The following is a 20,252-nucleotide window of genomic DNA, read 5'->3' as shown; positions in this document are numbered from 1 at the left end:
TTTCTCCTTAAAAAATAATTTACTGTTAAGTTTCTTAGACACTGGAACTGAGAACAGAACCCTAGCTTGAAAAGTACTTGAGTTCCCTTCAGACTATACTAGAAAAAAAAAGAAATTAAAAAGGAAAAAAAAGTGATTGAGTTTATATGGTCTCAACTAAATTAAATTGGTTTAGTGTCCAATCCGATTGTTTGCAATGAGTATTTCAATACGACACAAAAACCTTTTGTAATCTATTAGGAAAGTTCAAGTTTTATGGCTTTATGTATACCCAATCTAAGAGTTAATATCAATAAAACATTTTGGTCCATTTCATGTAACTGGTGTTAGGTATTGTTACTACTATATGGTGTTAGGTATTGTAACAACTGCATTGTTACTACATATGGTTAAAGTGGTAGAGGTTTTATTGTAATTTTAAGTTAACAGCACTAAAAAGAATAGCACAACATAATCATACTGTTAATAAAAAGACAAAAAAGCTTTTCAGCAAAAAAAGTGTCATTTAATCATACAAAGAACATTTTCTTATGCATCAAATAAAAAAATCTAAACATCAACAAAGGTTTCTTAGATATTCTAAGAATTGATGGGACCTGACAGAAGCATCAGTGAAACTGTCATCAAGAATATGTGTGAATATTATACGAGATGTGCACAATTAGCTTCATCTCAGCAAAATCTAGCAAGAGATCTTTTGGTACAACCAACATGGCAACATTTATTAGCCAATGCACTGTAGAGTTGTCTCTTTTTTCGAGAATGAGTATCCAAGCCTAAGTATTTTAATTCTGAAGGACTGCTGTCTGCGGCTTCACTTTGTCTATGGCGAATAGTTTTCTTAAATTCTTCAAAGCGAAGATTGGAATCTTTTAATACAGGTACATGTTGTTGTAGCTGTGGTAATGCTGGCTGCATCTCAGACAGGGTTAACTTCAGCTCCTGTGGCAAATTAGCAACAAATTCTGACATCATATTTATGGTTTCTGTATCTTTGTTGATGAAGGATGGCACAATTTCTGTTAAATTTAAAAAAAAAGGTGTATGTGAGGGTATATTCATGTCAAAGAGCACTCAGAAAAACTATGAATGTTTGCATACACAAAAAAGAAAGCATTGCCTCAATATAAATTAAACACTAAAACAAAATAAGCAAGCATCCTAATATCTAAACACTTAGCTTACTTACAGCTGGACACCTTAAAGTACCATAATTTCACCAAGGCTCTGCTTTACCCCATTGGTCCTCTCTCATCTCTCTTCATGATCCCCTCAGTGCTTTTATCATAGTACTTTTGACTCTCCCTGACATTAATCTGTCATCTTTCTGAAGTCATGTAAGTCACTGAAAACAGTTTGACCACAGATAGTGGTCATTTTCTTGGATTCTTCTTAGTTAAGTCGTTATCTTCCATTGCTAAGCTATGATTTATGATATTATGAGTTGTGATAGTAACCCTTGAAAAAGATATTACTTTCAGCTATTGAATATTTCATAGTGGGAAGTTACTCCTGGAGGATAAAGTTAAAGAGGCAGAATTTCCAACACCTCTGATCTAAGCAGGAGAAAGAAGTCTCTGATGTTCCTTGACCATCTATTTAACAATTTGTCTTCCCCAGAGTATTTACTCCAAATCAATAGTATTTTATATGAAAGAGAGAAGTGGGTTAAAAGAACACTAACCAAAAATCACTGATTTAAGAAGAGATTCGTATCTGCTGTGGAGTATGTGTACTGACTAACGTTTTCTGTTTGATGTTTGTTCCAAAGCTGCAGATCATGCACTATGCAAGATCTGTGTGTCTCCTAGGAAGGAAGCCTGTTCTTACACAGCAACCCAGGCTGGCCATATGTGAAGGCTGGGACTTGGGATGGGAATCTGCTGGACACCCAGCTGACATCTTCCTCCATCTTTGTACCCATTCAGCTCAGTTGAACATTCATTACCTGTTTCCATGCCTCTGGCATTGCCAGTTAAAAGATATAAATTTATTTAAATGTTTCTTGCACTCAAAAAGCTTACAGTGAGTTAAACCCTCTCCTAACCTTAACTGTCCTAATTATACAACTTACTAGTTTTATTTCACAAAGAAATTAGAAACACTGATGATGTTTAAATTATAGTGTAAACCCAGATCAGGTCTTGCTGCTCTTCTTCCTGGACAGGAAAACTCTCCATTAACAAGGCATTACTCTTGAAATAATGAAAATAAAGAGAAGAGGGGAGTAAATCTAAGTGCAGGAGGCAGACACCTGGTTAACCACTGTTGCCTGCTGATCAGAGGAAACCACGACCCTTCACCTAGACAGCGGTAGTTCTGGGGCTGATCATTTCCTGAGTTTTGTGGCAAGAGACTCAGTTGTTCCCCTTTTAGCCAACAACAAAATTCAACAGTTGGAGTTTGACAGAGGAATAAAAAAAAACAAACTGTAGTATTTCATCTTTCCTCCCAACACTCCCTCATTCATGTTCTAAACTGGAAATGACAGATGAGAATTTATATCGTTTTTGGTTAAATGAGAGGTTTTGGCATTTCCCCTCAGTAAGACATCCTAAGTTTAATTCAATTTCGTCATAAAAACCTCTCTTTGATCCAACCTAAACTTTCTGTAGTTGGGGCCTTATCAAATGCTGAAAGAAGCTGATGGTAATTTTCTGTATACTTAAAGCCAGTTAAATGAGTCAGCCAAAACAGTTACAGTTTGTATTAAGTTTATTCATAGGCTGTGTATTTTGTACTCTTTTATTAAAATTATATTTTTAAACCTGTTTTGAAATATTTCATAATCCATAACACTTTTAGCTATGGAACCTAGGATCAAAGAAAATATTCTGTCTGAATTCATACAAATACCCTTATTCACTTATTATTTTGGATGTAAATCTCACTAAAATAGGCCTCTTCTGGTTTAAAGTGTATCTTATTTTTAAAAGGGATGCAGTGAACATTATTTTAGCACATATTGTAGGATGAAATGGATGGCTAACAATGTAATAATGTGAAAGCAAATAGCAACTACCTAACAGTAGAAGTCTGAAAACTCATATTAATCACAAATTACTGACATGTACTTCCAAAATGATTCCTACCTCATAATGGTAAACATTTGTCTTAATCTCCACCTGCAGGCAATATTTTCTTAGGTTACTTTCAGTTAAATTATACTGCACATCGATAAAGAAAATTCTTTAAAAATACTTTGTAATCTCATGTCTCTTCAAAGGAAATAAAAATGTAACCATATCTATATACAAATGTGCACAATGAACTATTTTCAGCAACAATTTAGACATAAACTAAATATCCACCAAAAAATCCTCAAGTGTATGTGGCAGATTTATGACAAAAAATACTACACAGGAATTTTAAATTGTGTTTTGGGATAATAACAATGTGAGAAACTGCTCAAAGTATAATGGTGAGTGAAAATGCAAAACATATACATATACCTATCCAAATGTTAACATTTCTTTCCACTTACTTGTTTAATATAATTTCATTTTCTCATAAAATTCACATATACTTTTTCAAGTCTTTAATATCTATGAGTGCTTCTCATTTTTCTCCCTGCATTAATGTACATTTTTGTCTTTAATATGAGCATTACTACTTTTATAGTCAGAAAAAGTGGAATAATAAAGAAATTCTGGTCTTCTTTGAATCAGTAAATTCCTAGACTTTGTGGTACTTTTGTACTAATGTTACACAAAAGTCATGTAAAACTGCCATTAAATAAATCAAACTCTAACAAACAATGTAGAAAAGTAAATAAGTTTAGAAGCATACTTTAAATCTCATAAAACAGAAGTAAATGTATTTCTATTAGAGTCATTTATATATAGTATATGCATATAGCCTATAACATTTAGTTGTGGTTTATCATAAATTACATGTCATATTGATATAAAACACTTAGTATTTGCAAACTGCGGTTACTTTCTCTGAATTTAATATGGTCCATTACACTTCTTAGACTAGTGTATATCACATGAGTTTCCACTGCTACTTTATAAATACAAAAATATTTTTTAAAGCCATTTCAGATTGAGCTGTACTCAACTCTAAGATCTTGCTTTTAAAGCAAACCCACTGCAGCTTCCAAATGCTTGAAAGCATCAGTAGGGTCTTCAGCTATGATGGTCTGAACGGCCTGCTTTCCTTGTCTCTGGTCCTCTTGAGTTTCTCTAATAGGCATTCAAGCCTTTCCTTTCTCTTCCAGCCCCGGTCTCACAAATGAACTTCAATACCCAGATCAAAGAAGTGGGAAGCTCTTTTCCTTTGGGATTTGTTTGTTGTTTGTTTTAAAGAACGTTTCCAATGGCAAAGGCCACAGCCCAACTTTTGGACTAGGAGAGTCATTAAGTGTAAGGCCCTTCCTGTCTTCCCATTACGGGACCCTCACAGAGACCTCAGAGTGTCGCCCCGTCCTACAGGCGCGCAAACAGGCTTGATAACTAGTGCACCGCCTCAGTGTTTGTCCCCTTTCCTCTCTATCCGAGATGCCCTGTCCAGGTGCCCCCACCAGCACGCCCGCTGTCTGGCCGCCTGGCTTTCCTGTGGGGTGCGGCAGTGCGCCCGGCCTCCTGCGGGTCTCCGGGCAGCGTCACCTCCTCTGAGGCTTCCCCTTCCTTTCCACCCCGTCGCTCTGGCTGCCTTGCGGAAAGGGCACCAAGGAACTCTGGGGTGAAGCAGCTTCCTGTTCTCAGAGCTTTCCCTCCGTCTGATGAGATTCCCAGTGAGACTGTTTGAATAAAATCACCTGGCAAAGGAAAAGCCCAAACTTTAGGGACCAGCCGCGGCTGAGTAGGAGCTGAGCGGTGGCAGCCAATGAGATCTCGAGTCGGACGTGCAGGCCGCCGTTCCAATTGGACGGCCGCCCGAGAGTAACCAATGGGAAGGGGGCGGGAGCTCTCACCTGCCACTGGTCTAGGTGTCGGAGGAGCATCTTCCTGGCTCAGAGACCTTTTGTCCAAGGTGCTCATGCCGCAAATGGCAATTTGCACGCGAACTAATTCGCGGCCGCATACTTTAATAACTTCGTCCATCCATGAGTCTGCGACTGCTCTGGAAAATTGGTTCAGTAGTAAACAGACTCCTAGCAGGTGGAACAAAAACAGGCGAGGCATCCTGGGCCTGGTCTCTTCTGGAGGTCTGGGTGTTGCAGCCTTTCAGGACTGCAGCTGCTGTGGCCTACAGACCTGGGCCTGTGTGCCTGTCCCAGGCTTTAGGCTGCTTTCCCTACCTGGCTCAACCAGTCTTTTGTATCCCTTGGGCTATCACTCAGCTCTTAAGTCAAGTTTGCCGGCTCCACCCCTTTCCCACACCCCTCCACAGAATTTCCCCCCTCAGCTCTTGGTCTCCCTCTCCGCCTTTCCTTCATTTGCCCATCCCTCTGTCCTTGGCCGTTTTACAGTTGTGTTCTTCTCTTTCATTACCCTCAAACAATTTAGTATACTTAGGTAAAGTTATTTTAGATATGAAGCCTTTCCTTTTACACACACATACAAATAAATTTGAGATCGCCCATATTCTTACAACCCAGTTTTCTAGAGTGAACATTTGCCAAAAAACCCTTCTAACCTAAATAAGATTATAGATTATCTTGTAAATTGGGTTAATTAGTATAGTGTTGGGTATATCAATCCATAAAAATATAAAAATATAATGGGTGAATAAATAAATTGTTGATGAGAGGGAAAACTGATGACTTTTAATCTGAATCCAGGTAAAAATATTAAAATCCCCAGTAACATCATTTTAGGCTTGTGCAGTAATGTCTTTAATTTACAAAACAATTTCTCCATTGGACTTTCCTTCCACTCTTGGGGATAAATTTGATTGTAACTAGTTATCTGAACATTTTAATTTAAAATTCTAATCTACATCTCTGGAGACTGGAGAACATACTCCCCCCCCCCCCCCCCGCCTCCCCCCCCCCCCCCCACACACACAGAGAAGAAAAAAAAGCAGTAGAAATCCCACAATCCCACAAAGAATATTTTGGTAACAAATTACAGCACAAAGATATGTTTGTTTACTGTATTTTGTGTTTGCTGCACCTGGTAAGAGGGGATTTTTTACCACCATCTAATTTAACGTTCTAAATATCCACACAGTTCTAGATAGTATGGTTAGTAGACAACCCTTCTACCTGTAAATTTTTAGTACAAGTAGGTTCATTTTTTAAAATAACTTACTTCCTTGTGTTCCTAATATACTCAGATTAGTTCAGCTCCACCAGAAAAACTGGAGACATGCAAGAAGTTAGGGTAACTTTGAAATAAAACAATAACAATTTCGTAGTTACAAACATAACTATGGAATCAAATAATTCTAATTTCTAGATTGCTGGTGATGTCAGTATGCCCACTTAACATTGGTCAAATGCCAAGCAATGTGTAATTCTTCAAAAAATACCTGACCAAGCCTATGAGATGGTCAGATTCAATCAATGCTTTTAAATGAGTTTTCATTAAAACACGCAGTTTGAGAGAGGCCTCTCAAAACTGAGGTTTGAAAACATTTTTGTGGGTTGACAGTCCTTGTAAAAATAATCCTTGTGCAAGGCTGTACTCCAAAGTAATTGGTTGTTAAAAATTTAAATTTCCAGGGATTTCTTTGTTTTTGTTTTTTTTGTTTTTTGTTTTGTTTTTTTAACAGAGTTTGGCTCTTGTCGCCAGGCTGGAGTGCAATGGTGTGATCTCGGCTCACTGCAAACTCCACCTCCCAGGTTCAAGCAATTCTCCTGCCTCAGCCTCCGAAGTAGGTGGGATTACAGGTGTGCACCACCACACCTGGCTAATTTTTGTATTTTTAGTAGAGACTGGGTTTCACCATGTTGGACAGGCTGGTCTCAAACTCCTGACCTCAGGTGATCCACCCACCTTGGCCTCCCAAAGTGTCCAGGGATATTTTGATTTTTTATGTTGCCTACATGGTTTTATAGAGTCCTTAAAACTGTCCAGTACAATGCCCGCTTTCCCATTTTACAGAAAGAAGAAACAGATTGAGAGTTGTCATGCACTTATTCAGGGTAATTTTGGCCAGCACATATGCCACATGTGGGCTTACCCTACTGCTAAGGATCACAGGCAAATGCAAGATTCACAGTCTTTACAGGCACAACTAAAGGGCATTTCAAGTTCTTTAAATAAAAAGGAAATCTTTTTAAGGAGAAACAATAAATATGTCCATGCATACAGCTGTCAATTGCTGGAGTTTGGGTTCCAACCCATGTCTACTGGATTCCAACGCCCCCTTTCCTTCATTTCCCTGTATCCTAGATCCAGTTCCAGTTGTAGTTCATCTGAATAGTGAAGGTTAATATGTACAGAGTAATGTCTTTGAATGTAGGACAGCAGGAACACTCGAGGCTGTAAGTGCTAGACATGGTTTCCCAGTGTCTCTTACAAGTAGCAGTGTCTACGTGACACAGTTCTGTCTAATACAACCTAAGTACAAGTGTGGAGGTTTCTGGGAAAGGCTTTACTTCCTGATTCTAGCCCTAAGCCTTATCTCTCCTTTCTTTCCTTCCTGAAGCAGACATAGAAAGGGAGGTGAAGTAGCCCTCTTGGGACCATGAGGTGTGGAGCATAAAGAGGAAGGTCTATATGCTTAGACACAGCTGCCTGGGAGGGTGGGAGTAGCCTGCTGGCAACATTGAGGGGCTAAATGGGGTTGGATGCTTTTTCTCACAGGCTGTTATAAGTAACTTTTTAAGGTTTTTCTGTTATTTACTCTATCCTATGATAGATAGATGATAGGTAGATAGATAGATAGATACATAGATATATAGATACATAGATAAAGTGTGTGTGTGTATATATATATGCAAAATACATTTTTATTAAGAAATAAACTTACAGTCATCAGTTTCCTATGAGAGTTTTAGGCATACTTTAGTGGCACTTGAATTAGATATTCTAAGGATTGAAGTGATTATTTGAGTGTTTATACTAGATGGTTTACCACAGGAAATCTTTGTACCACTGAAAGAGGAGTCATATATTAAAAAGCAGTGAATACAGATTCTGGGTCCAGAAGCCCTGCCTCCACGGATTTTGCGGAGGACAGGACGAGGGATGTGGGTCAGGATGGGCTCTGCCGAGCTGCTTTCTGCATCTGGGGGTGCATCTTTGTCTTGTCCAAGTTGTAAGTTTCCTGGGCATTGCCCTCGTCCTTCTGTGTTGGAATCTCCATTGCATAGAGCACTCCCTTCAGCTTTGTCCGAGATGACAGGTGGCCTCTGAGCTTCTGCAGCCCCATATTGAATTCCTTTGTTTGTGGCCTTCTACCTGCACCATCTTCCAGTGCCAACTTTGTCTATAGGGCTTGGCCAACAGTTGTAAGAGAAACTTATTTTTTAAATATATAAAACCCTGCTCTTTTATATTTTACCACTAATCTCTTTTCCTAGCTTTGTATTTTCTACCAAATTCTTATTGTTTCCCATGATCTGTCAACAACAGGCAACTCATACCTGATCTCAATGACAGTCGGTGCTACATTGGATCTGTTTTTTTTCCTCTAGTTTTTTTTTAATTGTTATTTCATTGAGATTTGGAGAATAAGAAGAGGTAAACACTTTTATTCAAACCTCCAGTGCTGACTCTCCCCAGGTGCATTTGGAACTGCTCCAGATGTTTATGCTTTCCTTTCAGGTTATCATGCTGCTTTATCCAGAAGAATCAAACAAGAAATGAAGACCCATCATGATCTTCAAAAAGTCGTCTTCTCAGTAAACTGCTGGAAATACCTTGGTTAAGAGATTAGGAAAGATAAATAACTTCATTAGTTTTTTTCTCACTTCTTAATTCTACTCAAGTAATAGCGTATGTACTGAAAGAAAGTTCAGAAAGAATCACCCCTGGCCAGATCTGGTGGTCCCAGTAATCATCACCCAGGCCTCAGAGAAATTGAAAAACAAAAACAAAACAATAAGATGTCACTGTTTGCTTTTATTGTGGTTTGTGGTTTTGCTGTTATGCTGGGCATTGGCTCTCATGTGTGATCTCCAGTCTCTGACCATACAATCCAGCCATTGCCACAATCACATATGGAACATCACAAGGGACCCGAGAGCCCGGCTCTTCCATCTAAATTTAGGTTAAAATTAACGTCAAAGCATCAAGGGTTGATCTGTTCTATAACGCCTAAAATTAATGCCAACATTATGTGCTGCCCTGACATCTGGTAAAACTGGGATGGCCTCACATGGCCTGACCACAAGTTTCCTCCCTCACTCTGCTCCTGCAAACAACCCTCCATGTCAAGAGAGCCAGACACAGTTCCTGCTTATTCCTGAATAGCAAGTTTCAGCTCTCTGCCAGCCTTGGAATTATCCAAGAAGGCAGTCACATCCTTTCATGGTAACCAGGGGTCACCTCACGCTTTTGATACTGCAAAGCCTGCCTCACATGGCCCCTCTTATTCAGTCTGTTCCCAACTGCAACCCCCACGTGGCCCTGCATGGCATTTAGTGTCCTTATCCTCCATCCTATAAGTCTATGTAATTAATAAATTTCTGTCAGTCTCATTAGGCTAGTATCACTTGTCATATGTTTGGCCATGTGCATAATAATCCTAAAGCAGGAATCCCTCCCGCTCCAACAGGGTGAATAGGAGGTGATTGAAACAACCAACTACCACAACATATCTCCTCCTCTTCTTTGTTCCTAGAGAGACACAGGAGCCAGTTCAGACTGTATATAATGTGTTCTATGGTTCTCAGGATCTCTTTGCTACCTCTTCCCACATCCCTTCTCACTCTCTGCTCAGTGTTGATAGAAAATTAGTCTCTCTAATGCAGAAATCATGATCCCTTTGTAACTCCTTCAGCTATTTCCCATTATCCCTAGCACGTAGTCTAAACTTCACAGCTGGCTTCTACAAGGTTCTTTAAGATCCCCTCTTCCTGTCTTCTCTCCGGGAGCATTTTCCTTTCCCTCTTCCACAACCCAGTCCTCAGTCCTACTCACTCCCTGACGGTTCCTCTACATTCCATGCTCTGGACCATCAGCCTTGCCACTACCTTTGCCTTTCCCTGTCCCTCCTCCGCCTCTCTTTCTTTGCTTATTTTCTTTTCAAAAGCAGGTCAAGCATCAACTACATGATGGATCTTTTGCTAACCATCTCTTCCACACTCAGCACCGCCCATCTCAGTTCCTCTACAGTCTGTTCCTTTTATCACAGCACTCACAACTCCTTACTTGTAGGTCTTTCCTACTAGACTGTGAGCTCTTTGGGGGAAGTGGCAAGCACACAGTGGCTGCTCAACACATCTTGGTTGAAGGAAATTTATAGATCTCATAATGAGGTGTGCGCAGCTTCCCTGGGGGTTGTGGGTGGAGGCATGGGAGCATCTAGTAGGCCCTGGCTACAGAGTATAAAATGAACTGAGTCCCCAGATTACTAGAACTAGGGAAAGGCAGACCCCTGTAATTAAAGATCCTGTGACACACAGTGAGGAGATCCAGGCTGCCACAGGAGCACCAATCTTAGGGTGAGTCACATCTTTGAGGAGGGGGAGTGGAGTAGTTGTGATGGGTAAAAGAGGAATCCACAGGATTATGGATGGGAGAGCAGGCTGCAGGAAGCAGGAGGAATATCTGTATTGGACTAAGGTCTAAGGAAGCAGGGTTTTAGAGAGGGCTTGGGGTTATCCCAGGGCAATCATGCCTAATTCCTCCCTCCACCAATTTTTTGCACCCTATTTAGTTCTGGTCTTTAGGTAGAGAAGGTTAGCTGCTTTAGCTCTTGCATTCTTTCCACTCTAGAAAGAGAACAAAACCACGAGATTCTTGTGTGTGAAGCTGTGTTTGTGTGCAGGACTTTTTGTTTTCAGTAATTTCATACCCTTCCTCCCTGTACCTCTCCCCTACACCCCTGCCCAAACTGCCAAGTTTCAAAGGATTTAGGACGTATACTTATTTCCTAGGAAAAAACTAACATTCCAATGAAGTTCCATTCCTATCATTTAGAGTCTCTTCCTCGCTAGGGTGACAGATCTTTCAGATCCCCCAATCGTGCCTGGCTCCCATTCCCAATAGTGCATAGCTTTAATCGAATCTTTAATATTATTACCTTTTCTCTCCTTTCTTAACATATCCGTTATAACTCTTTTTGAACTGCTTTAGAGGTTGCCCAAGAATTTGCAATATACATTTACAATTAATCCAAGCCCACTTTCAAATAACACTGTCTCACTTCACTGGAGTACAAGTGTTTCATAATAAAAAGTAATTCTAATTCCTCCCTTCCATTTCTTGTATCATTGCTGTCATTTATGTCACTTAAACAGAAACATACACTAAGATATATATAAGCATACATAATCTAATACATTGTTTCAACTATTATTTTGAACAAAGTGCTCTGTTTTATCAATTAAGAAAAGAAAAATAAAAATTTTTGTTTTACCTTCACTTATTCCTTCTCTGATATGCTTCCTTTCTTGATTTAGATCTGAGTGTTTGCTCTGGAAAGCCCTACTTGCAGAAACAAATGTGGTTCTAGCAAGAGCTAGATCTCAGTGCAAGAATTCACCACGAGCTCATCTGGCTGGAGAAAAAAATGCACTCTAAGATGATAGGCCATCAACTGACTCAAATAATTGCTTCTTGACATACCATAACTTGTAACAAAGTGAAATCTCTAAGGTTAGGAAAAACTGAAGATTGGACCAACAACAGGAGTAACTGAAGGCCAAAACCAAGATATTTTGAAGAATTTATTTCACGTGTACAAGATGAGAGTGGGGGGCGGGGTATGTGTATGTGTGCATGTATATGTGTGCACGAGCAGGCATGTGATGGGAGGAAGGATATAAACCTCACTGGAACTAATGTAGCTGATAGGGAAAACAGCCGGGGCTCTAATTGGACACATTCTTAATACAAGAATACAATTTTTAAGTACATCACCACTGCCAGCATGCCCAAGAGAAAGGCTGAAGGGGATGTTGAAGGAGATAAAGTCACGATGAAGGATGAACCACAGAGAAGATCACGAGGTTGTCTACTAAACCTGCTCCTCCAAAGCCAGAGCTCAAGCCTAAAAAGGCCCATGCAAAGACAGGAGAGAAGATACCCATAGGGAAAAAGGGAAAAGCTGATGCTGGCAAGGAGGGGAATAACCCTGCAGAAAATGGAGACGCCAAAACAGACCAGGCACAGAAAGCTGAAGGTGCTGGAGATGCCAAGTGAAGTGTGTGCATTTTTGATAACTGTATACTTCTGGTGACTGTAGAGTTTGAAATACGATTTTTTTATCAAGTTTTATAAAAATGCAGAATTTTATTTTACTTTTTTTTTAAGCTATGTTGTTAGCACACAGAACACTTCATTGTTGTTTTTGGGGGAAGGGGCATATGTCACTAATAGAATGTCTCTGAAGCTGGATTGATGTGGGGAAAACACCTTTCCCTTCTAGTTTTGAGAGACTTCCTCTTGGCTCCCAAGAGGAGGGATCCCCTGATTTTGACACACATGGCCACCTTGGCACAAAGCCTTGTGGTATGGAAAAACAAATTCGTTTTATGTCCTCTTCTCCCTTTCCATCTTTCAACGTAGACTTAACTCCCTTAAGCCTAGACATCTGTTGGGACCTGACCCCCAATCATTGGTTACAAGTGTGTCAGGCAATCTGGACTTTCCACTGATGCCACTGAGATGGCACCTGTCAAAAGAGAAGTGGTTCCGTTTCTAGATTGTGGATCTTCAGATAAATTCTGCCATTTTATTTTCACTCCCAGAAAGTCAGGATCGGCTTGTGAAAAGTTGTTAAACAACATGCTAAATGTGAAATGTCAACCCTCACTCTAAACTTTCCCTGTTCAGAGCATAAGATGAATACTTCATTGGGTTTTATGGTGGCTTTCTGATTTTTGGTAGTCCATTGAAGAAGGGAGTATAAAAGTTGTTGTATACTGTTAACGATTTTCTGCCCATGTCCTGCCTGAAATACCATGACTGTTTATGGAAAGTATCTTTAATAAAGCTGGATACAGTTTGCTTGGAAAAAAAAAAAAAAAGAATTGCTTGTGCTGCATCCCATAAGTTTTGGTATGCTGTTTCTATTTTCATTTGTCTAAAAATATTTTTAATTTCCTTTTTATTTTCTTCTTTGACCCATTGTTTAGGAGGAGGGTGTCTAATTTCTATATATTTTTGAATGTTCTGCAATTCCTTCTCCAAATTAACAATTTGATTTCTAGTTTCATGACATTATGGTATCAAAAAATACTTGATATGATTTCAGTTTTCTTAAATTTGTTAAGACTTGTTTTGTGACCTAACACATGATCTAGCATGAAAAATGTTTTGTGTGTGCATGAAAAGAATGTGTATTCTGCTGCTGTTGAATAGAATGGTCTGTATATGTCTGTTAGGTTCATTTGACCCAAAGTGTAATTCAAGTCCAAGTTTCCTTATTTTCTATCTAGATGATTTTTTTGTTGCTGAAAGTGAGATAATGAAGTCTTCTGCTATTATTATATTGCAATCTACCTATCTCTTCTGATCTATTAATATTTGTGTTATGAATATATAGATTCTCTGATGTTGAATGCATATGTATTTACTTTATATATTCTTCATGAATTGACCTTTTTATCTCATTATATAATGACCTTCTTTATCTCATTTTAGTTTTTGACAATGTCTATTTTATCTGATTTAAGCATAGCTACCACTGATTTCTTTTGGTTTCCCTTTGCATGAAGTATCTTTTACAACCTTTCCCTTTCAATCTATGTGTATTCTTAAAGGAGAAGCAAGTCTCTTGTAGAGAGCATAGAGTTGGGTCTTGTTTTTTTAATCCATTCAGCGACTCTATGTCTTTTAAAAACTTTTCATTTTATTTAATCGACAAATAATAATTACATGCATATTTATTGGGTACAATGTGACAATTTGATACATGCATACATTGTGAAATGATCAAATCAAGTTCATTAATATATTCATCACCTAATATATCTGTCATTTATTTTTGGTGAGAGCATTTGAAATCCACTATTTTATGACATCAATAAGATAACCTAACTAGAAGCTCCCAATACTTGCCACCACCCTCCCAAAGATAGCCAAAACAATAAGTAAGCAACTACATTTAGAAGAAAATAACTAAAGGAGGATGTTAGAATACATTAAAGGTGTATTAGAAACTCTGTAGTGTGCAGAAACCCAGGATGGCCACATGGACAACAGAAGGAAACACCTCACCTCCACCACCCTATCCCCACATCAGGATCAGTTGGAACCAGGAGGAAAATCTCCTTGCAGGGAAAAGGTAAGGAAGAGGACCACAGCAGCCCCCATCACCACCTTAGGCACCTACAGTCCTCACCTCTGGTGACCCCTGCAGTTCTCACAGGCACTAAGCCCAGCTGAGGGAACTCCCTAGAATCCACACAGCTACACTCCCCACAGAGGAGGAGACAATACTCACCACTGTGGCCCACGTGGCTACTGCATTTGAAATCAGAAACACTGTTGGAATGTGTCCTGTTCTGGGGGTAGGTAGCCACAGAACACTTCCATCCCTCCAGCTTTGTTGCTGTTGAACCGCCTCCACATTGTTGCAGACCATCCACAAGCTAAGCTGCTGCTACATCCTATTTCTTGGGGCCAAGCTGCAATGGAGATGCTCCACCCACCCCTCCAAGTTGCTTTGGGCCCTGCCCCATGAAGGCTTGAGCTGAAATGGCACTCAGCCTCCTAAAGAATTGGTTCCTTTGCTGCTCAGAGCAGTCATGCACCCCCATTCCTGAATGGAAGCAGCACCTTGCCTCCAGGAAATCAGTGTCATGGCCAAGCCAAATCAGTTGCACATCTCAGGGATGAGATGACATGGCATTTTACATCTTAGCTAAACAGAGCACTGACTGAGCTGGGTCACCTCAACCTACAGGTTGAATAATTGTAGTACCCTGCTTTCCTGGAACTGGACTAGCCCATTAGAGTATGAGCTACTGAGATACCCCCATCCCCAAGGAATGGAATCATTGCTGCACTGCTCCCTTCCTTCCAGGGCCCAAGTGACATCTGCCCTCTGCTATTCCAGGGTCATTGCTGCTGTCACACCTGGCTTCACAGAATTTGGGATACTTCCATGTCCCACTATCCCCAGGTCCAGAATCCCCACTATGCAGTCCCTCGTGTCCTGGGGCCTAAGTTGCAATGGTGCCCTATTGGCTCTGTTTCCCAAATTGCAGCTGTACCTTCTTTCTGGGTCCTAACCTTTAGCTGGGCCAATGCTATGCCATGCCTTCCAGAGTCAAAGTCTTTCCCTACTAAAGGCACTCTCTAAAGTTTGGAAGAACTGCTGTTCCACCAGATGCACAGACGTCAATTCAAGGACAAAAGAAATATTAGAAAGCAAGAAACATGACACCAATAAAAGACAAGGTGCCAGTAACTGACCCCAAAGAAAAGGAAGTTTATGAGTTGCCTGAAAAAGAATTAAAAATAACAATCTTAAGGAAACTCAGATAGATCTGAGAGAATACAGATAGACAATTCAGCAAAATCAGGAAAGCAATTCATCATCTTAATGAGAAATTCAATAAAGAAGAAAACAGAAATCTTAGAGCTCAAGAACTGAGTGAAGAAAATAAAAAATATAATAGAAAGCTTCAACAGCAGACTAGATCAAGCACAAGCAAAAACTCTGTATTTGAAGATAGGTCTTATGAAATTACCCAATGAGAAGGAAAAAAAAAAATGAAAAGTGTGAAGACAGCCAATGGGACATATGGGACATCATTAAGCAAACAAACTTTTGCATAATGGGAGCTCTAAAGGGAGAAGAGACAAATGTGCAGAAAGCTTATATAATGAAATAATTGCTGAAAACTTCCCAAGTTTTGGAAGAGGTATGAACATCCAGATCCAAGAAGCTCCAAAGTTCCTAAACAGATTGATCTCAAATAGGTCCTCTCCAAGTTGCTTTACAACTAAACTGTCAAAAGCCAAAGACAAAGAGAATTTCAAAAGCAGCAAGAGAACAGCATCAAATCATATATGAGAGGATTCCCATTAGACTATCAGCAAATTTCTCAGCAGAAAACTTGCAGGTCAGGACAGATGAGATGATACATTCAAAGTGCTGAAAGAAAAAAATTTTCAGGTGAGAATACTATACTCAACAAAGCTATCCTTTAGAGATGAAGGAGAAATAAAGTCTTCCCAGACAAACAAAAGAAGTTGAAGAAATTCATTACCACTATACCTGCCGTACAAGAAATGCTTAAGGGAGTCTTCAAGTGGAAATAAAAGGACACTAGTTACTAATATGAAGATATAAGAAAGTATCACATTCACTGGTAAAGGTAAATATATAGTCAAATCCAAAATACTCTAATATTACTGTGGTTCTCTGTAAGTGATGTATACCTTTAGTATGAAGGTTAAAAGTCAAAAGAGTCAAAAATAATAAGTATAATAAGTTGTTAAGAAACATAATTTTTGAGTATATATTTGTACATCTGTATTTATTAAGTATATACTTATTAACATATATATGTATATATGTGCAAATAACATGTTTAGGACTTTCTTCTTTTTTATTATTACTTTTTTTATTGTTTTCATTTCACTGATTTCTCTTTTTTTAATTACACTTTAAGTTCTGGGATACATGTGCAGAACATACAGGTTTGTTACATAGGTATACACACGCCATGGTGGTTTGCTGCACCATCAACCCGATATCTACATTAGGTATTTCTTCAAATGCTATCCTCCCACTAGCCCCTCACCCCCTGAAAGGCCCTGGTGTGTGATGTTCCCCTCCCTGTGTCAATGTATTCTCATTGTGCAGTTCCCACTTATGAGTGAGAACATGCAGTGTTTGGTTTTCTGTTCCTGTGTTAGTTTGCTGAGAATGATGGTTTCCAGCTTCATCCATATCCCTGCAAAGGACATGAGCTTATCCTTTTTATGGCTGCATAGTATTCCATGGTGTATATGTGCCACATTTTCTTTATCCAGTCTATCATGGATGGGCATTTGGGTTGGTTCCAAGTCTTTGCTATTGTGAATAGTGCTGCGGTAAACATACATGTGCATGTGTCTTTATAGCAGAATGATTTATAATCCTTTGGATATATACCCAGTAATAGGATTGCTCGGTCAAATGGTATTTCTGGTTCTAGATCTTTGAGGAGTCACCACACTGTCTTCCACAATGGCTGAACTAATTTAGAAATACATAATGTAAAAATATGTAAATTGTGAAATCAAAAATATAAATGAGGAAGTTTAAAGTCAGGAGTTGCTGTATGGGATTGAAATTAAGTTGCTATCAACATAAGAGTCTTATAACTATAAGATGTTTTATGTAAGCCTCACAGTAACCAGAAAACAAAAGATAATAGCAGATACACAACTGATAAAGAGAAAGGAATCAAAACAGCACCACAGGAAATCATAAAATCACAAAGATAAACAACAAACAAAGGATCTATAAAACAACCAGAAAACAATTAACCAAATGGCAATAGTAAGTCCTTACCTATCAATAATTACTTTGAATGTAAATGGATTAAATTCTCCAATCAAAATACATAAAGTGGCTGAATGGATAAAAAACCAAGATCCAACTATGTGCAGGTTACACAAAACACACTTTAAGAACACACATACCCAGGAGGCTGAAACAGGAGAATTGCTTGAACCCAGGAGGCAGAGGTTGCAATGAGCTGAGACTGCATCATTGCACTCCAGCCTGGGCAACAGAGTGAGACTCTGTCTTAAAAAATAAAAAAAATGAGCTCCGGTCTACAGCTCCCAGCGTGAGCGATGCAGAAGACGGGTGATTTCTGCATTTCCATCTGAGGTACCCAGTTCATCTCACTAGGGAGTGCCAGACAGTGGGCGCAGGTCAGTGGGTGAGTGCACCGTGTGCCAGCCGAAGCAGGGGCGAGGCATTGCCTCACTCGGGAAGCACAAGGGGTCAGGGAGTTCCCTTTCCAGGGGTGACAGATGGCACCTGGAAAATCGGGCCACTCCCACCCGAATACTGTGCTTTTTCGACGGGCTTAGGAAATGGTGCCCCAGGAGATTATAGCCCGCACCTGGCTCAGAGGGTCCTACGCCCATGGAGTCTCGCTGATTGCTAGCACAGCAGTCTGAGATCAAACAGCAAGTCGGGAGCGAGGCTGGGGGAGGGGTGCCCGCCATTGCCCAGGCTCACTTAGGTAAACAAAGCAGCCGGGAAGCTTGAACTGGGTGGACCCCACCACAGCTCAAGGAGGCCTGCCTGCCTCTGTAGGCTCCACCTCTGGGGGCAGGGCACAGACAAACAAAAAGACAGCAGTAACCTCTGCAGACTTAAATGTCCCTGTCTGACAGCTTTGAGGAGAGCAGTGGTTCTCCCAGCAAGCAGCTGGAGATCTCAGAACGGGCAGACTGCCTCCTCAAGTGGGTCCCTGACCCCTGACCCTCAAGCAGCCTAACTGAGAGGCACCCCTCAGCAAGGGCAGACTGACACCTCACAGGGCCGGCCAGGTACTCCAACAGACCTGCAGCTGAAGGTCCTGTCTGTTAGAAGGAAAACTAACAGAAAGGACATCCACAACAAAAACCCATCTGTACATCACCATCATCAAAGACCAAAAGTAGATAAAACCACAAAGATGGGGAAAAAACAGAGCAGAAAAACTGGAAACTCTAAAAAGCAGAGTACCTCTCCTCCTCCAAAGGAACGCAGTTCCTCACCAGCAACGGAACAAAGCTGGACGGAGAATGACTTTGACGAGCTGAGAGAAGAAGGCTTCAGACGATCAAATTACTCCGAGCTATGGGAGGATATTCAAACCAAAGGCAAAGAAGTTGAAAACATTGAAAAAAATTTAGAAGAATGTATAACTAGAATAACCAATACAGAGAAGTGCGTAAAGGAGCTGATGGAGCTGAAAACCAAGGCTCGAGAACTACGTGAAGAATGCAGAAGCCTCAGGAGCCGATGCGATCAAATGGAAGAAAGGGTGTCAGCCCTGGAAGATGAAATGAATGAAATGAAGTGAGAAGGGAAGTTTAGAGAAAAATGAATGAAAAGAAATGAGCAAAGCCTCCAAGAAATGTGGGACTATGTGAAAAGACCAAATCTACGTCTGATTGGTGTACCTGAAAGTGACGGGGAGAATGGAAACAAGTTGGAAAACACTCTGCAGGATGTTATCCAGGAGAACTTCCCCAATCTAGCAAGGCAGGCCAACATTCAGATTCAGGAAATACAGAGAACGCCACAAAGATACTCCTCGAGAAGAGTAACTCCAAGACACAAAATTGTCAGATTCACCAAAGTTGAAATGAAGGAAAAAATGTTAAGGGCAGCCAGAGAGAAAGGTCGGGTTACCATCAAAGGGAAGCCCATCAGACTAACAGCGGATCTCTCGGCAGAAACCCTACAAGCCACAAGAGACAGGGGGACAATATTCAACATTCTTAAAGAAAAGAATTTTCAACCCAGAATTTCATATCCAGCCAAACTAAGCTTCATAAGTGAAGGAGAAATAAAATACTTTACAGACAAGCAAATGCTGAGAGATTTTGTCACCACCAGACCTGCCCTAAAAGAGCTCCTGAAGGAAGCACTAAACATGGAAAGCAACAACCGGTACCAGCCACTGCAAAATCATGCCAAAATGTAAAGACCATCGAGACTAGGAAGAGACTGCATCAACTAATGAGCAAAATAACCAGCTAACATCATAATGACAGGATCAAATTCACACATAACAATACTAACTTTAAATGTAAATGGACTAAATGCTCCAATTAAAAGACACAGACTGGCAAATTGGATAAAGACTCAAGACCCATCAGTGTGCTGTATTCAGGAAACCCATCTCACGTGCAGAGACGCACATAGGCTCAGAATAAAAGGATGGAGGAAGATCTACCAAGCAAATGGAAAACAAAAAAAGGCAGGGGTTGCAATCCTAGTCTCTGATAAAACAGACTTTAAACCAACAAACATCAAAAGAGACAAAGAAGGCCATTACATAATGGTAAAGGGATTAATTCAACAAGAAGAGCTAGCTATCCTAAATATATATGCACCCAATACAGGAGCACCCAGATTCATAAAGCAAGTCCTGAGTGACCTACAAAGAGACTTAGACTCCCACACATTAATAATGAGAGACTTTAACACCCCACTGTCAACATTAGACAGATCAACGAGACAGAAAGTCAACAAGGATACCCATGAATTGAACTCAGCTCTGCACCAAGTGGACCTCA

The 20,252-nt window shown here is 40.1% G+C and overlaps 1 protein-coding gene and 1 pseudogene across 3 annotated transcripts in view; one reads left to right on the top strand and one right to left on the bottom strand.

Moving 5' to 3' along the window:
- Positions 1 to 487: 487 nt before the first annotated feature.
- LOC100455286 (prorelaxin H2) overlaps positions 488 to 20,252 on the bottom strand; it is a 34,267-nt gene continuing 14,502 nt past the window's right edge. Inside the window, exons 2-4 of one of the 3 annotated variants that reach the window (XM_054519971.2) lie at positions 11,422 to 11,562; positions 8,600 to 8,758; positions 488 to 1,019 (exon numbers count right to left, since the gene is read on the bottom strand). In XM_054519971.2, coding sequence (XP_054375946.1) covers positions 673 to 1,019; positions 8,600 to 8,627 — 375 coding nt within the window. In that variant the 5' untranslated portion in view covers positions 8,628 to 8,758; positions 11,422 to 11,562 and the 3' untranslated portion in view covers positions 488 to 672. Of the gene's footprint in view, positions 1,020 to 4,661; positions 4,763 to 4,918; positions 5,253 to 8,599; positions 8,759 to 11,421; positions 11,563 to 20,252 lie in introns of those variants that run through there. The other 2 variants (XM_024252606.3, XM_002819815.3) reach the window with 2 other exon arrangements.
- LOC112134933 (non-histone chromosomal protein HMG-17-like) lies at positions 11,935 to 12,288 on the top strand (annotated as a pseudogene).

The sequence above is a fragment of the Pongo abelii genome, chromosome 13 (genome assembly GCF_028885655.2).
Source record: "Pongo abelii isolate AG06213 chromosome 13, NHGRI_mPonAbe1-v2.0_pri, whole genome shotgun sequence".
NCBI classification, from domain to species: Eukaryota; Metazoa; Chordata; class Mammalia; order Primates; family Hominidae; genus Pongo; species Pongo abelii.
The sequence above is the reverse complement of the archived record's forward strand: the minus strand, read 5'-3'. Positions and strand labels throughout refer to the sequence as shown.